This window comes from Scophthalmus maximus, chromosome 11 (assembly GCF_022379125.1).
Source record: "Scophthalmus maximus strain ysfricsl-2021 chromosome 11, ASM2237912v1, whole genome shotgun sequence".
Lineage (NCBI taxonomy): Eukaryota > Metazoa > Chordata > Actinopteri > Pleuronectiformes > Scophthalmidae > Scophthalmus > Scophthalmus maximus.
In genome coordinates this window covers 14,168,272-14,183,553 of record NC_061525.1, presented here as the reverse complement: position 1 = coordinate 14,183,553, position 15,282 = coordinate 14,168,272, and the positions used below count along the sequence as shown (strand labels likewise).

The 15,282-nt window shown below is 42.9% G+C and overlaps 1 protein-coding gene across 4 annotated transcripts; it reads left to right on the top strand.

Moving 5' to 3' along the window:
- Positions 1-552: 552 nt before the first annotated feature.
- Positions 553-9,999, top strand: scn3b (sodium channel, voltage-gated, type III, beta). Of its 4 annotated transcripts, XM_035622263.2 has the most exons (7): positions 553-1,294; positions 1,415-1,516; positions 2,799-2,971; positions 3,074-3,296; positions 6,177-6,315; positions 8,331-8,399; positions 9,020-9,999. In XM_035622263.2, the coding sequence occupies exons 2-6, from the start codon at positions 1,480-1,482 to the stop codon at positions 8,392-8,394; spliced, it is 636 nt and encodes a 211-aa protein (XP_035478156.1). In that variant the 5' UTR covers positions 553-1,294; positions 1,415-1,479; the 3' UTR covers positions 8,395-8,399; positions 9,020-9,999. The 4 variants fall into 4 exon arrangements, with proteins under 4 accessions (XP_035478156.1, XP_035478158.1, XP_035478155.1 ...); XM_035622265.2 differs by lacking the exon at positions 1,415-1,516 and having other exon boundaries at positions 554-1,294; XM_035622262.2 differs by lacking the exon at positions 1,415-1,516 and having other exon boundaries at positions 554-1,346.
- The last annotated feature ends 5,283 nt before the right edge of the window (positions 10,000-15,282 follow it).

Sequence of the window (15,282 nt, the reverse complement as noted above, 5' to 3'; positions counted from 1 at the left end):
ATATAGATTAGCCTGTGTATGTGCTTAGCATTCGCTGGATATAAATATACAGATTAAAATGAATTGTTGTACATGTATAGTTCAATTTCATGTTTTTTATATCTGCATATGTGAGGACATTATTATTATAGCTTTAGTATTGTGCACGCTGTGAATACCTAAAGCCTTTATTGCTGAATCACTATATCCTGTGAACAACGTTCCTATTTATGTTTTTTGGACACCACAAAGACTTTTGGAAATAATTCAAGCGCTGATGTGTACCAAATGAACTATAACCAGAAGGAGCTCTGCCATCAGCTGCTAAACGAGGTCATCGGACACATGACAAAGACCTCCTTGTCTTTTTGATACTCTCATTAGAATAAGCTTTAATCAACCTGCCTTGCATCGGGTCACATGTGGGGGGGGGGCCTGATGCTGTGTGCTTTACTGACAAGAGAAAGTCCACTGCAACAGGCCTCGCATGGTGACCCCGGGTGACAGTGATGCGGCCATGGACACCGGCGCGTCCGAGGGAGAGAGGGAGGGAGGGAGGGAGGGACTCGCGCATGCGTATCGGAGCCTCCCCTCCTGTGACTGGCGGAAAACAAAGGGCAGGGAGCCGCGGCTGGGAGATGTCACCAGTCATCAGTCACCCTCAATGGGGGAAACAGACTTCCGACCGTCGGCGGTGTCGTTCTTTTGAGGAGGGGGACACACCAGAGGAACTGTCGCCGCCGCTCGTGCGCGCACGCGGTTCCACACCTCGCCTCGGCCAGTGACTGCAGCCACAGGTTCCTCCTCTCTCTCTCTCTCGCTCTCTCTCTCTCTCTCTCTCTCCCCCTCTCCTCGGTGGGTTTTCAACTGGACGGAACCGGGACTGAATGACAGCGTCTGTGGGCGAAGGAACTGTTGCGCGGTCACGCACGCAGACGCACGCAGACGCACACACGGACTTGTTTATTCCCAGCGAGTGGAGGGCGGGGTGAAGTTTTAGTTATTTCTAAGATAGGTGTTGGAACGCGAGCGCGCCGGGCCGGTGGCAGATTCTCATCCCATGGTTGCGCGCCATCGTCTCTCCAACTCCTGAACTCCTGAACTCCTGAACTCCCGGCTCCTCGCAGCACGTCGTGTGTTGGATTTGTCTTCCGGCCGTGAAGAGGGAAGGAGAGGAGAGGCGCTGTCCGCGGTGCTGAAGTCGTCTCCGCGTCTCCTTACTTCACCTCGGGCTTCCTGTGAGGGCAACTTCAGGCTTTCCTGCAAAACCAACAACCAACACCTGCTGCCGCAGGGGGAACAAAAGCCTAATATGGTAACTCCAACCAGGGTTCACCTGCACACTTTGGCCCTTTTGCTCTTAGTCGGTAAGTATGACTGGGCCAGATGTTAAATTGAACATGTCTGATTGTGAATTCTGCATGTCCTCGTCCAGCGCTGCACAGATCGTGGGCCTTGTCTATGGATTGGTGATCTTCCAAAGCCAAGTTTCGCGGCAGGATGCCCCTGACATCTGAAGAGTGCAGTGTTGTCATCAGTGAGCAGAGCTTCACCTTCCCCTCGTGGTCCTTGCCCTCGTTTCTTCTCCCCTTCTTTTTTTTTTGTTTTTATTTCTCTGCCCTCATTTCCTTCGTGTGCGTGCGCCCTCAGTAAAAGAGAAAGATGAGATTGAATCAATGTTGTCACTGTCTGCCCTGGGGGGGCGGGGGGGGGACTTGAATCCTTATATAAGAGCACTGGACCCAACACTGCAACAGCCGCTCAAAGACATCCATGTGGCTATGCTTACTGCCTCACTTCACATCACTTCCATCTTTGCGTGTATAATCCCCTCCTTTGCCTCTAATGACTCTGTCATGTAATGCATTTACAGGATAAATCAATCAATTCTTGCCCCCGCAATTGCTGTCCACCTCCTGCACCCTCCACAGTTCCTACATCCAACACTCCCACTCACTTGTTCCACCCTCTGCCAGCTGAAAATAATGTGCAGAGGTCATTATTAGTGCTCACTGGCCTGGATGATCTTGCGTCAGTGCTGTGACTCAAGTCTCTCCGGTGCTCACGGAGCTGCATGATTGAATTAATGTCTTTTTTAACACTTACTGAGTTTTGCGTTTGGTTCCACCATGTATTCAGAGCACCTGATGACCCCCGATAAGAAACACTGGGCCAGTTTATCATTACAGATAACGTAATGTGCCACAGTAATGTGTGTGATCGTATTGTCAGAGTCATTGGATAAAGAAAATTGTGTTTGTGGTTAAACACCGTAACGATTAATAAAGTAATATATAGTAATAATAACAAGTAGGAGTATTGAAGAGCCCTCCTCAAAAACTGAAAGAAATGTAAAGTGCTGCCGTTTTTTTAACCTTAATCAAGTCGTTACTGATTAACGGAGTATAAAACCTTAAGCTTCTCCCCTAACATGTTTCCAGACCCATGAAAGTACTCTGATTTTAAATTTGAATTCATTTCTGAGTTTGCTTTCGACAAAATACATTTTCTAAGAGATTCATCAGAAACCCTTAAGAAAAAAAGGCAACCTGTCAAGTTTGAACTTCATACTTGTATTAGTTATGTTATGTAGTTGTGATGTCAGAAATCCTTACGTACTCACTCATCTTAAACAGAGACCCTAGGTGAGCACATATACATTTCTTCTAGTGTCAAACTCTGCACATTCATCACTCTAAACGGTGAAGGCCAAACATCCAGGTGAAGGAATAATAAGCCAAACAAGTTTTTTGAGTGGATGTGGGGACTTGAACTTGTCACCTGCACTAAACGTGTAAAACATTTCCCTGCTCCCCCAGTCCACCCGAGCCAGCCAGTGTGTGTCGACGTCCCTTCGGCGACAGACGCAGTCCTGGGAAAATCCATGATGTTGACCTGCATCTTCTGTATGAGGAGGGAGGAGCTCAAGGCAAAGACACGTGTGGATTGGTACTACATGCCAACAAATGACAAAGACATCCCCAAAACTCATGTAGGTTTGCTTAGCCATTATTGCATTTGGGAAAAAAAACATATATCTGAGTGTGTCCACAACATTATACCGCACAATATATATTTGCTTGCTTTGTCCTAGATATACAAGTACGAGAATGATGCACCAGTGGCGTTGGATGGACCATTTAAGGGCCGTCTGACCTGGAGCGGCAGCCAGGACTTGCAAGACGTCTCCATTCAAATCCTCAATGTCACCTTTAATGACAGTGGTGTCTATGAGTGTCACATGGTTCGCGAGTTTCAGTTCTTCATTCCCTCGGTGTACACCATGAAGAACATCACGCTGAAGGTGAAAGAGAAAGGTGTGGCTGATTGTTTTCCACTTTCTTCAATGTCATTCCCCCTTATAGTGTGCTGAGGTTTAGCCAAATGCCTGGTTTCCGTGCCAGCGCGGCTTCATGTTCAGTGACTGTGATGATAAAATCGCCGTGGCGAGGATGTTGCCGAGCTGCACACAAGGTTGTTCAGGCCTCCGACCCGCTGAGTGCCTCTCAGGCAGTGGCATGCCACCGTCAGGTTTACAATAATAGACAGCGGTCCCGAGAGATCAGCAACTCAAACCTGACACGTAAAGTGTCATGAAAGCTGTTTTCGCAATTTACATAATCTATTATCATAACAAAGTAGTTCTTATTTTAAGAATCAAAACGTTTTTCACTACCCCGCAGTAAATGTATAATTCCTATTTGGCCCCAGTATAAGTGTGAGCTCTTGTAAAGAAGTGATCCAGTAGTGTCGCAAATGGAGTCGTCGAACGGCGAATACACGTCATTTACAGAGCGTTGCAAAATCCTAAGTAAATCAAGCTTTTGTTTTGCAGATGCAGGACAACATAACTGATCATTTCATTGGAATGTTGCACATTTTTAACACATTTTGAACCATTTGAAGATAGTGAGGATGACATTCCCTCATGGAAACACCAGTCTGTGCGCTGTGTTGACGCCTGTGTACCTAGTGTTCCCCTTGTGCTGTACACGCCCCTCCTGTGACGTTGCATATGGCGATTATCAGAAAGCTTTAGGTGGATGTTGCATTTTATTATTTATTTTCGAAATCACTGTGATGCATCGGTGTGAGGGCAGTTTGCCACTAACAGCGCCACTTTCCTTCTCGCCCCTTTGTGACTGTGATGAAGATGAATAATTGTGTGTTTTGTTTTGTCTGCCTTATTGTCCATCAACGCTTTCTTCTGTTGTCAGTGAAGGGGTTAATTCAAACCAACTACTTTGCTATCTATTAAAAGGGGTAATGTATTCTGCTTCCTGAATGCTTTCGCTTGCTGAATGTATCATATTCCACCTTGATCGAATATACAACACATGTATATTTGGAACAGCGGAACTCTCCCCATTTCTTTAACGTAACATCTTCCATATCTGCTTGCACGTGGTTATTTAGTTGACTGTCAGAGGCATATGAAGCTTGTTGTATTCTAGCATTTGGTTGGTATTCAAAAAAAGAGAAATGCCAGATTTGGATGCGATTGTCCTCCAAAGTGCAACTTTATAAAATGAACGACTGTTTGAATTTTTATTAAATACTTAAGAGCTTCTACTTTACATCTCATACAACAGTGGTATCAAATTTCCCAAAGCCTGCAGCCAGTGTATTGTAAATTACATAGCCTGGGAATCATGTTACGGTAATGTTGCCCTTAGAAGCGAAATGGATTTGCTCACGACAAACATATCTTGGCTTTCCCATCTACGGGATTATATTGCACTAATAGGCTCCATTTGCAGAGGCTGCAGAATCAAATCAGTGAAAGCTGTCAACTGTCCGGTCAGCAGGCTCCCTGGAATTTGGTACACACTCACTGGTACAGTGGTTCACAGTGGCTAATAATGATCTTAACATGACATTTTAATCTGGTTTTAAACAACAGTCAGGTGCTCTTATGCCTCTGTCCATGCAAAAACACATTTGATTTTTGTGTGAAATTCCCTATTTCTGTTACAATTCTCACTCCACAGCTCAGCTCAGGAGACACAAACACAGTATTCTATACTAAAAAAAGGTTGTAACTTTGGGTGTTAGCCATTTGGTTGGATCAACTCAGATTTCTGAAGCCTCAATTTAACTCATGACTATTTGGACCATTTGCACAGAAAATGGACTATAATTTGCCCCCCATCATCTTATTGGAAGCTTATTGGGAAATTATCTTTTAATGAAAAGTATGACCAGGAGGAAAGATTACAGCAAGCAAAAACAGCTTCAATGGCATATGAGTATTGATTTAAGCGTTGATTTGAATGTAATCCAATCCTTGAGGTAAATACGATGATATGACTCAATGAATTGGTTTGAATGTTCGTAGTTTTGAGCTGGGTTAGTAAAATCAAAATGTGGCCTGAAATATGAGGTCATCATATCTCTGGATTTGAAATCTGTGCAATGCCCTGAGAACCACTGTGACTTTGCATATCCCTCTTATTTCATATTTAAAGGTACTTTGTGGAGTTTTTGACCACTGGTAGTGCTGTAGAGCAGCGTTTTTTATAAGTGGGTCATTGATGTGTTTGCAACGTGCACAGGGACAAGGTCAGGATATAGGCCACATGTGTGTATGTACAGGGGTTGGGCATTTCGCACCCTGCTAACAGTTTCATGCTTTTTTGCTGATCGACAGATGTTAACACAGCAACTCAACAGATGTACGAATGCAGCAGCAAAGGTAGTGAAGACCCAGACTGCTCACAAGCAAAGATTGATGTTATCAAAACATTTGTAATAGTTGCCTCCCCCAATGTTTATTGCGGGAAAATCCATCCAACATTTTCATTGGATGTGAGGATACAATAAACTCCACAGGGCACCTTTAACTCACTAGGCTCTACTATTATAACACGGTCATGATCTTCTGTATGCAACATAGTTTGTGCATCGTTTTTCAAATGTATCTACGGACAGGAAGTTCACCAGAGAGCGTGATTTTGCTTAACCCTTCAGGTGCATAGTAAGAACTATTTTACATATTGATCAGGACTTTTCTTTCAGTAAAATGATGTAGAAACGTTGCCTCATTTGTTTACGACCTCGGCGATTGTGGATCAGCGATGTTCTTTCCTAAACCCCTGAGTAAATAATTCTCCCCGACTCTATTCAACAAAGCAAAACATTCAGCGGAAAGGATGCACACTGGATAATGCCTGTTCCCTGCTGTGTGTTATCCACAGCCAGTGAAGACCCCGCAGCGCTCTACTCTGAGATCATGATGTACGTGCTGCTGGTGTTCTTGACCCTCTGGCTGCTGGTTGAAATGGTCTACTGCTACAGGAAGATCTCCAAGTCTGACGAGCAGGCACAGGACACAGCGTGAGTCTCGCACAGAGATACGCACACACACACACACACGCACACACACACACACGTACAGACAGACCCAAGATATGTGAGAGTGCCGGGTCACAGTTGAACACAACTTACTGAAACACTGTGTGTCCCGAAAACAAACCTTTTGTCAAGACTAACTTTTTTCTTTTCTATGCCAGACAGTGTGTTTGTCAAATAACTGCAAGTGTGAACTTCGTATGCTTGAATTTCTGGATATTGCGTCATAATAATTTGGAATCTCAGAAACACGTACGCAAAACAGATGCAGGAAGTGATCGTGACGAGAGCGCCACAGGGAGGAGGGTAAAGAGAGTCAGGCAGGCAAACAAATAGGAAGACAGACAGAGACGTAATTGAGTCGACACTCTATCCGTTTGTAACCCACCTGCAACAGTAGTAATCTGTCTTATTACTTACACCGCCTGACAGGCCTGAATAATTCTGAGCACTGCTGACGGTTCTTTTTTCTACCCCCCCCCCCCCACCCCGCCCTTTATTTTTATTTTTTTTACATCTACTGTGGATTTGCAGCTCCCTCAGAAACAGACTTTTTGCATCACCTTGTCAGTGCTGACAAGGACCCCGAATGCACCTGTATAGTCAGCTCCCACCAGATTGTCCTGCTTTTGACCAGGCCAATCCAGGTTGACAAGTTTTAAATTGGCAATTTATGTCCCCAACAGAACATTCACAGATAACACACTGCACATGTGCTGATTGAGTTATTGTGGTTTGGCGGAATTAACCCTGGTTCCGAGTCCCTCTCCAGTGCCAGTGACACATAAGTCCCAAGCCCTGCACAGGGCATTTCTAATACTGCGTATGCTGTTAGAATATTAAATATGCAGCGGCTCGAACACTATATAAGATTACAGAATAACCTTAAGGTATTCTGCAATAGAATAGAAAGGTGTTTCAGTTTACTGTGTTGTTTAACAGGAGAACACACAGTTTTCTGGAGGTAACTACATAATCTGGTTCTAAGTCGAGGAATTTCCTTGAAAGAAAAAGCTTAATTTATTCATCCACTTATTTGTTTGCAAATTTATTGTCCATGGGAAATCAAATTGATATTGTCCTTTTCAAATCAGCTGATAAAGATCAGGGAATGATAGTTCCATGTAACATTTAGTGGCACATGTAAGCCATAAAGCGGCTGCGGACTAATGTTCCTTTTTTTTTTTTTTAAGGCAGAGATCACATTCCACTTTACCGTCTGCATTAAGGTAAAGTTTATTGATCAACGAGCAGATCAGGAGGGCACATTAAGTTAAGCATCAAGTAATGGCATGAGCAGAGCTGTCAACTTCATCAGTTCCTGCAGCTGAAAGAGTTAATGGCGTGTTGCCGCCTCACAGCCATTATTGACCTGTGTGACAACACATCCATCAGTGAGTGGCTACACCCACTCAAAGAGGCTGTTTCCTCTGCCACCTGGGCTAAATGGATACGTACCACATCTAGAACATTTTGAGGTTACATTTTGTGATGCATTAGTGGCCCAGATCATATCAGTCCTGTTAGGGTGGGAAAAGATGCAGCGGCAAAAGCAATCATTTTTTGGATATATGAAGTGGGGCTGGGTTTAGTATTTGCTGAGAGTCCCAAAAGTCTTCGCCTACACAGTTTCTGTGCAGATCCACTGAATTGAGCCCGTTCAACGGAGGTACTTTTAATACTTTCAACAATATGAAACATTGCTGTTATAAACTGTAAATACGGACTTCATGTCTTCTTGATGTGCAGCCAGCTCGGCAGTTCTCCGCTGCTCACGTTTCTGTGATGGTTTTTATCCTTTAATATTAGTTCCCTCATGAATTAGGATTAAATGTTACAAACTCACTGTCGCAAAAAAAAACAGGAATTCAGTGAAGTCGCACTGAAGTTAATGATGTCAAACTTCAAGGAGCACTAGAGTGTGGTGTATGGTGGTAAGGCTGGACCCTACAGCCTGTTCTTAGAAACTCCTCTGTTTTTTTCTACCAATCTGCCCGCAGGACAAACTACCTAGCCCTTCCCTCTGAGCAGAAAGACAATACAGCCGCTCCTGTTACCGAATAAAAGTGGTATTTTAAATGTGACTCTCTCTCTCAACCTCGTCCCAACCAATGAAATCATCCCGTCAACTCATCGTTTGTACCTCTATTGTGGAGTCCCGTTGCTTCAGCACCTCATCTGTCTCCTCCAGCTCGTTCCCTTCAAGTGGTCTTTCATTCCCGCCTTTTTTCGTCCTTTAGTTTGTCTTCACTCTCCATTCAGTGCACAATCTCTGCCACTATCAAGAATCTGCATTTGTATTTGCAGGGAAATTAGTGATATATATATATATATATATTTTTTTTTTTTATTATCATAGAGTATGCAAAAAACGTTTGATTTCTCATGTGAAAACTGGTATTTCTTCCAAAGGTTTTATGTCAACGTGACAATATCAGATACAGTATTTCCAATTCAAACAGTCTCCTCTTGCACTGCACTGCATGGTAAAGATCTATCTAAATCAAAATCTGAAATGCATTGCATTTGCATGTTTATGAAGAAGGGCTCCTGAGTTATCTTAATCCTTTGTGAATTGGAAGATGTGGAACGTGTATATTGTTTGGTATTACAAATATGACAGTGGTTATTTAGCATATAAATCATTCCATGTGGAATAAAAGGGTTACATGTTCTCTGCTCTTTTCAGGTACTGACCGGTCACAGTGGGTCAGGTGACAGAAACAGGACTAGACTCCACAACCCAATCTATGCCACGATGAAGGTATCGTTTCTCCCAGACAGCCGTGGGAATCCTGCCAACTGACCTCCCCTGTGTATCGACTGTGTCTTGTGAAGAGCCAGTCAAAAATCTTTAAGAGCTCAAATTTTCTCCTCCTTTTGCTTTCTTTCTTTTTTCTTTAACCTTTGTGCAGGCACCCGAAAGCATAAACACAGCAGGTTAAAGAACCAAACTGTCGGTGTCTAGCACTTATCATGAGAAAAATAGCAGCCATGCTTTTTTCAGACCTGCCAGTGCGTGGAATTGCTGAACACTTTCTTGGTAGTGAGGCTTGCCTATGTGATTTATAACCTATGATATACATAAACAATCCAAGTAAAGAATCTGTCCGACCGCTGTCGAGGCTGTTCTACTGACTCTGTGGTACTTGCTTAGTTCATTTAGTTTTATTACCATTTTATAGTCAATGCTGAGATTTTGGGTCACAGCTTTATTTGTACCGGCCAATATATTTTTAATGTCTTTTTAAGGAAATTGAATTGCATAGCTTTTATACTGAATGGATGTGCATTTTGTCCCTGTTTGCATCAATGCACTGGAAACATAGATAACATATGAATACGTATCAAATCACACTATCTCAGCTGATGTGACTTCATCTGCGGGTCTTTCCTATACTCTCCTCTGTGCAAATCTTATATCCATCAAAGTACATTCAGTGGGTTAAGCCTTACTGCACACTGTTACTCTCAAATTTATTCTGAGGCTGTGACGTTCTACAATAAGATTGCTATAGAGAATTGTTGCGTGCCTATTTCTACAGTCAAAAAACTGGGGAACTGTGTATATTTTGTGATTCCTTCATACTGTGCCGTTCATCGTCTATTACACATCTCCTGTGTGAGTGAGCTGCTTTAGAACAATTAAATACAATGCATTCCACCATCCACGCTGAAGGTCTTCTTTTAACTCACAACTTCTCACTTTAGTTTAATTGCAGAGATCCTCTTCTGAAGTCCACATTGAGACTTTTCCCGGGTTGCTGAAAGGAAAATGCAATAGTCTCTATCAGCAGCTTCAGCTTAAGTTCTCATTATCTCTCGTCGTGGTGGCGTTGAAAGGAAAGGCAGCGGGCTCTACACCAGCCACATTGAGAACCTCTCGCGTATCCAGCTCTCATTAACACCGCAGAGTGGGAGCTGACACAAACGACTTTTGATTTGTTTTCCCTCGATGTAAAGGGTGTGTATTTTTAATTGCTAGTCTTCACGGAGCTGCAACACTGCAGTTCCGTGTGGCATGGAGTTTTGTTCGGTGCGATCAGAGCTGGTCCAGATAAGCAGGGCCCCGAGTGGTGCTGGAACACAAAAGCTGAATGTAGCAGTAGAAACGATGTGGGAAAAGACAGGCAGTTAGAGAGAGATGTGATATATGTTGCTCTTTTAGCTAGCCGTGACCCACAGCAGTGACAGATTTAGCAGCAGCTGTTGTTATGGCAACCCAGGCATGCCTGTAGCCAGGCGGACTGCATAGTAAAGACGTCACTGTGCAAGAGTTGAGACACATTCCATTTTTGCACAGCCATAAAAAATGCAGAGCGTTTTATTACTTACTATGCACAAACTATAAAGCATCCACCGGCCCCCCAGCACGCTCTCCTCCAGGAGGTATGGGAGAGGCTTGATAGACTTTCCTGGAAAAAGAAGAAATGCCGCCACTAGTCCACCAAGGTCAGGTATGTTGTCTGAATGGCAAACAGGTAACGTAAAGAGCGCACCCTTTATCCATCCATCAAGTTCACATAAATTGGTTATTGATTGTGCAACACATCCCATAAACTCTGCAACAATAGGGCATTATAGCTTTGAGATTCATTGTGAAAGTGTGATTCTCAACCCCCCAGCCCTCCCTCTCTCTCTCTCTCTCTCTCTCTCCCCCCTCTCGCTGCCTCTCTGTGTCTCTCCCTCTTCCCTCTCTGCTGTCACAATGTTCCTCCCTGAGGATGCAACCCAGTAATATGGCCCACATTTGACTAAAATACGCTTCAATTAAACCACCAGGCCCCGACAGTCTCAGTGCTCTGGTAAGCATTTTACTTCACGTCATGCCAGGAACACAGGCGGGATGTGACTGTGAGCACGATTTTCCTTCCTTGGAAATGGAAATAGCTAATTAAATCACTTGTCGCTATAGTGACAGAAAGGGACTCACCCGGCCGTACAAAGCACTCTGTACATGCCACACTGACCCCCCCCCCCAACCACACACACACACACACACACACACACACTTATTGTTGGTTAATTGGTGGTCGGCGTAGGTTGTCGCCGAGGAACGACAACAAGAGTTGCAACTATTTTCATCACAAAATACGCTCTTAAATAATTGATCTCCAGAATGCAACACTTGTCCATCAATGAAGGGTATTTGTCTCCCCCTAGTGTAATGCATATTATGTCATAAAATGTTGACAGGTAATCACTGAGAGCTTATAATTATTAAGCTGTTTTTCTTGAAAATCTCCCAACTAGAAAAGAGAGCATGCCATTGCCTGATTGGTCATTTCTGATTTAAAAGTTGCTGATGACTGTGATATAAAATGAAATAACAATTCCGATATCAATGACATTGATTTATTGATCCTATGATGGAAGGTGGGCTGATCAGAAAGGCTTGGCCGTGGCGTAAGTCATAGATGCAGCTTGCTTTACGCTGCCAGACATTGCAGTCCCCCAGAAACACAGTGTAACGATTGTTGATCAATAGTCACTCTGCTGCATCTGATTTTCTATCTGTTTTAGCATTTAAGAGTTATGATAGATGGGAACATATTGATGAATTACAAAGTGAGTGATTATTATGCTTGGGTATTCGCTTTTCTAACTAGGATATCTTTAACTATGAAATCTATTTTAATTCTGTAAAAGGATCTGTAAAGAATCGTACCAGACCAGGCTGGAGCAAAGATGTTTTTCGTCTGTAACTCTCATGCCTTTTCGTCGCTTTCTGAGCTGCATGCATTTCAAATGAAGACACAACATTTGAATAATTTCTTCCAAGAAAAAGTCCTTCTGTGATAACCCCCCCCCCCACCACCACCACCACACACACACCATTTATTAATTCAATTCTGAAATGAGAGGGTTTTGGCATGATATATCTGTTATAGATCTTCTAGCCATGGAGAAATGAAAGATGACTTTTGGATTGCAAACAATCAGAGATAAATTTAACCGGAATCCACAGTCTGTGTTTTCTTCTGATCAGACTGTGTTGATGATAAATCAGCAATAATAAGACTCAACTTTTGAAAACAAACGACGTGACGGAGGAAACAATATGGCTTAGAAAGGTTTGTTATGTAACAGATCATTGCACATTGTCATGTTGTTCAAGCACAAATATTGCTGCAGGTACGTCAAATTAAACATCCATAATGGGCAATAACAGTCTAAATGTGTTTTTTGAATACATATGCTCTAGCCTTATATTATCTCCTTCAATTTATATGTAACCATAAAAACTAGTCAAGACACTGCTCTCGCTTTTTCTTCCTCATTGTGGTTGATGTGTCGTTGTTCACAAGCCAGCTACGGACATCTCTCTAGGAATTAAAAAAACAATCAGATTAATGTTTTTGCTTTTGAAAGAAATGCTCTGTCAGCACAACTAAACTAATGCCTGGCCGTGATTCTAATTGGTTACATTAGCACACTATTATTTGGTCAATATTTGATTAGACATTTAACCTGCCCCCCCTGACTCAGACATTGTCCAAAGTCAATGCTTATCATGGAGGCAGAGAACTGCTGGCACCACACAAACGCGTCAAGTGTTTATTAAATGGCACCTGAACAACTTTGGAGCACCTCTGGAGAACCTCTCTCCATTTACGTTTAGCATAATCTGACTTTGGACAATGAACACAGTCCCCGTGATGTATTCTTGAGTGAGTGTATAATTATATCAACCGCGCTCTTCAGGAGTTGTTGTCATCCCCAAAGGAGAGCAAAGAGGTAGTGGTATTTGACAAGTGGAGAGCTGCTCCTGACTGCTGAATGAGAAGCCTGTCTCCTCAGGAATATTCATTTACCGTCTTGTAATCCATCAAAGCTCCTTTTAAACAGAAGCGGTCTGTTGGGCGTTTCAGCCGTCTCCCCTGCCTGTCTCCAGCAGTGGATTATATCTTTAGTCTTCTTGTCATTCCACGGGGATATGTGATATTTGGAGCGCAATATTCCTTAAACCTGCCGTGCCCTTTCTAATCCGGCGTTTCTCTTTTGTATGATAGCCACAAAGCCCTTTTTGTTTATTTGAATTTTCTTTAAATCCAAATAAATCCCCAAAACATATAATATTATAAAATGAAGTATTTGTCCAAAAACAATAGTGAAGACTGTTGTTGTCAGCCACATTGTCAGCTGCAATTTTTTTCATGTATATGGATTAAGCACTGCCGGACATCTGCTCAGCCCCCGTGGGCTGTGGAGAACGCAGGTACAGTATGTGGTTTTTTCCCACTAGCTTCAGTCTCCTGTTGTATCGGATATCGAATGTTTCCCTTTATCTGTGGCGAGTGTTTCCAAATAACTCACTGAACCCGAGCCTTTGCATTGTCTCTGTTAGTCATCACACGATAAGGATTTGTCACTGAGGATTGATACTGAAAAAAGGAGATAACACATCCAAAAACCCAGCTGTGAGCACCAAATCAGAACTGAAGCCATGAATTAAACAGGAACCCTTTCACTGTATCCCTTAACCTTTCCTCTCTACCATCCACCTCTCCCATCCATCATCCCATCCTCCATTTCATTCACCCGCATTTCAAACAAGAGGCATCTTTGATTAGCAAGACAAAGGGGATGCCTTAAATAAAAACACCATTTACAAGTCAGACTCGGAAGCGAGGCAGTGGCCGGGCCATGTTTTCTAATTTGTGATGAGAGGATGGAGCTGGCCCATCGCACAATGACGTCGCAGCTCTATTGTGAGTGAAATGAACACCTGGCTGCCAGAGAAGTGCTAAATCACTGCTCTGTGTTTAGCCACACCTGAGGCCCCCCACACAAAGTGACAGAAAGCAGAACATTACATTGCAGCCTGGGTGAATTCAAAGGTGCTGCAACTGTGCCTGAGATGCAGGTTTTTCGTCCAATCAATCCACAACTGGTCGGTCGATTAGGGTGAAAATTTATTGCATCTCGCTATCAGCCTGTTAACTGCAACAATTTTTTTTTCCCCGAGTGAGGAGAAGCACTGACAATGAAGCATCGTTTAATCTGATGATAGAAAAGTGGTTGGAGGCGGATGTTGGCCTTGTGGATTTCTGAAGATTGTATTATGTAGTCAAACGTTGATAAGGAAAAAAAGGGAAGTTTTTAAAACATTGCCAGACCTCGTAAAAGCCTGATGCTTTATCACTTTTGTGCACTACCCAAGGTAGCCGTTGTCTGATACCCTTCTTGACACTACTAGAGAGAGCCCCACCATGCCTGATAAATCTTATTTTACTCCATATTGTTATAAATGCACACGTAAAAATGCATTAGATGCATGCCTCCCTCAAGGGCAATCTTTAGAAATGCTAAATTGCGTCTCACGCCAAGAAACTTTAAGTCTTTTATTTTTCAAGTAACCAAAACATTCGGTACATATGAGTGACAGGAGTTTCTTGTTGTCCAGGTGTTGCCTTTTAGGTTGACTGTTTAAACATGTAATAGCTCTGAATGTCAGAATTTTAGCCTGGGTCTTCAGTCTCACTCGTGAGGACTGCACTTGGTGTTAAAAAGGATAAACCAGGAAATAAAAAGTTGAAATTCTGAACCCTTACCTCATGCTTATGTTTTGGTCTAAAACCCAAATGTCTTCAGTTTACAACAAAGGCACTCACCTTTCCATTCTCAAAGTTTTTGAAGGGGTTTCTATATCACCGCTGCTGTGAGTTAAAGCCCATTTAATCCAATCCTTTTGATGTCCTCTCAAGCCAAAAGGTTCAATCTGTGGAGGATGAATTTATAGGCAGTGAGAGATAACAGCTGCTCTTCTCATGGAAGGGGGTAGACCCTTATTTCCACAATAAATCCCAAGGCCGTAGAGGCACTAAAGTCAGAACTCCTTTCCACAAGTCCTCTGGGATCAATTAACGTAGGGTGGACAGGAAATAGGAAGTTTGTACAGACTTTTAATCTTTTAAAATGCAAGATTGTGAGGTAGCGTTATTATACATA

What these genes read in the sequence shown, in the direction of transcription:
- scn3b (XM_035622262.2), top strand. Translation starts at nt 1,292, where the DNA reads ATGGTAACTCCAACCAGGGTTCACCTGCACACTTTGGCCCTTTTGCTC. An exon ending in GCTGAAGGTGAAAGAGAAAG is followed by an intron (nt 3,297 to 6,176) that starts GTGTGGCTGATT and finishes TGTTATCCACAG; the next exon opens with CCAGTGAAGACCCCGCAGCG. An exon ending in GAGCAGGCACAGGACACAGC is followed by an intron (nt 6,316 to 8,330) that starts GTGAGTCTCGCA and finishes ATCTGCCCGCAG; the next exon opens with GACAAACTACCTAGCCCTTC.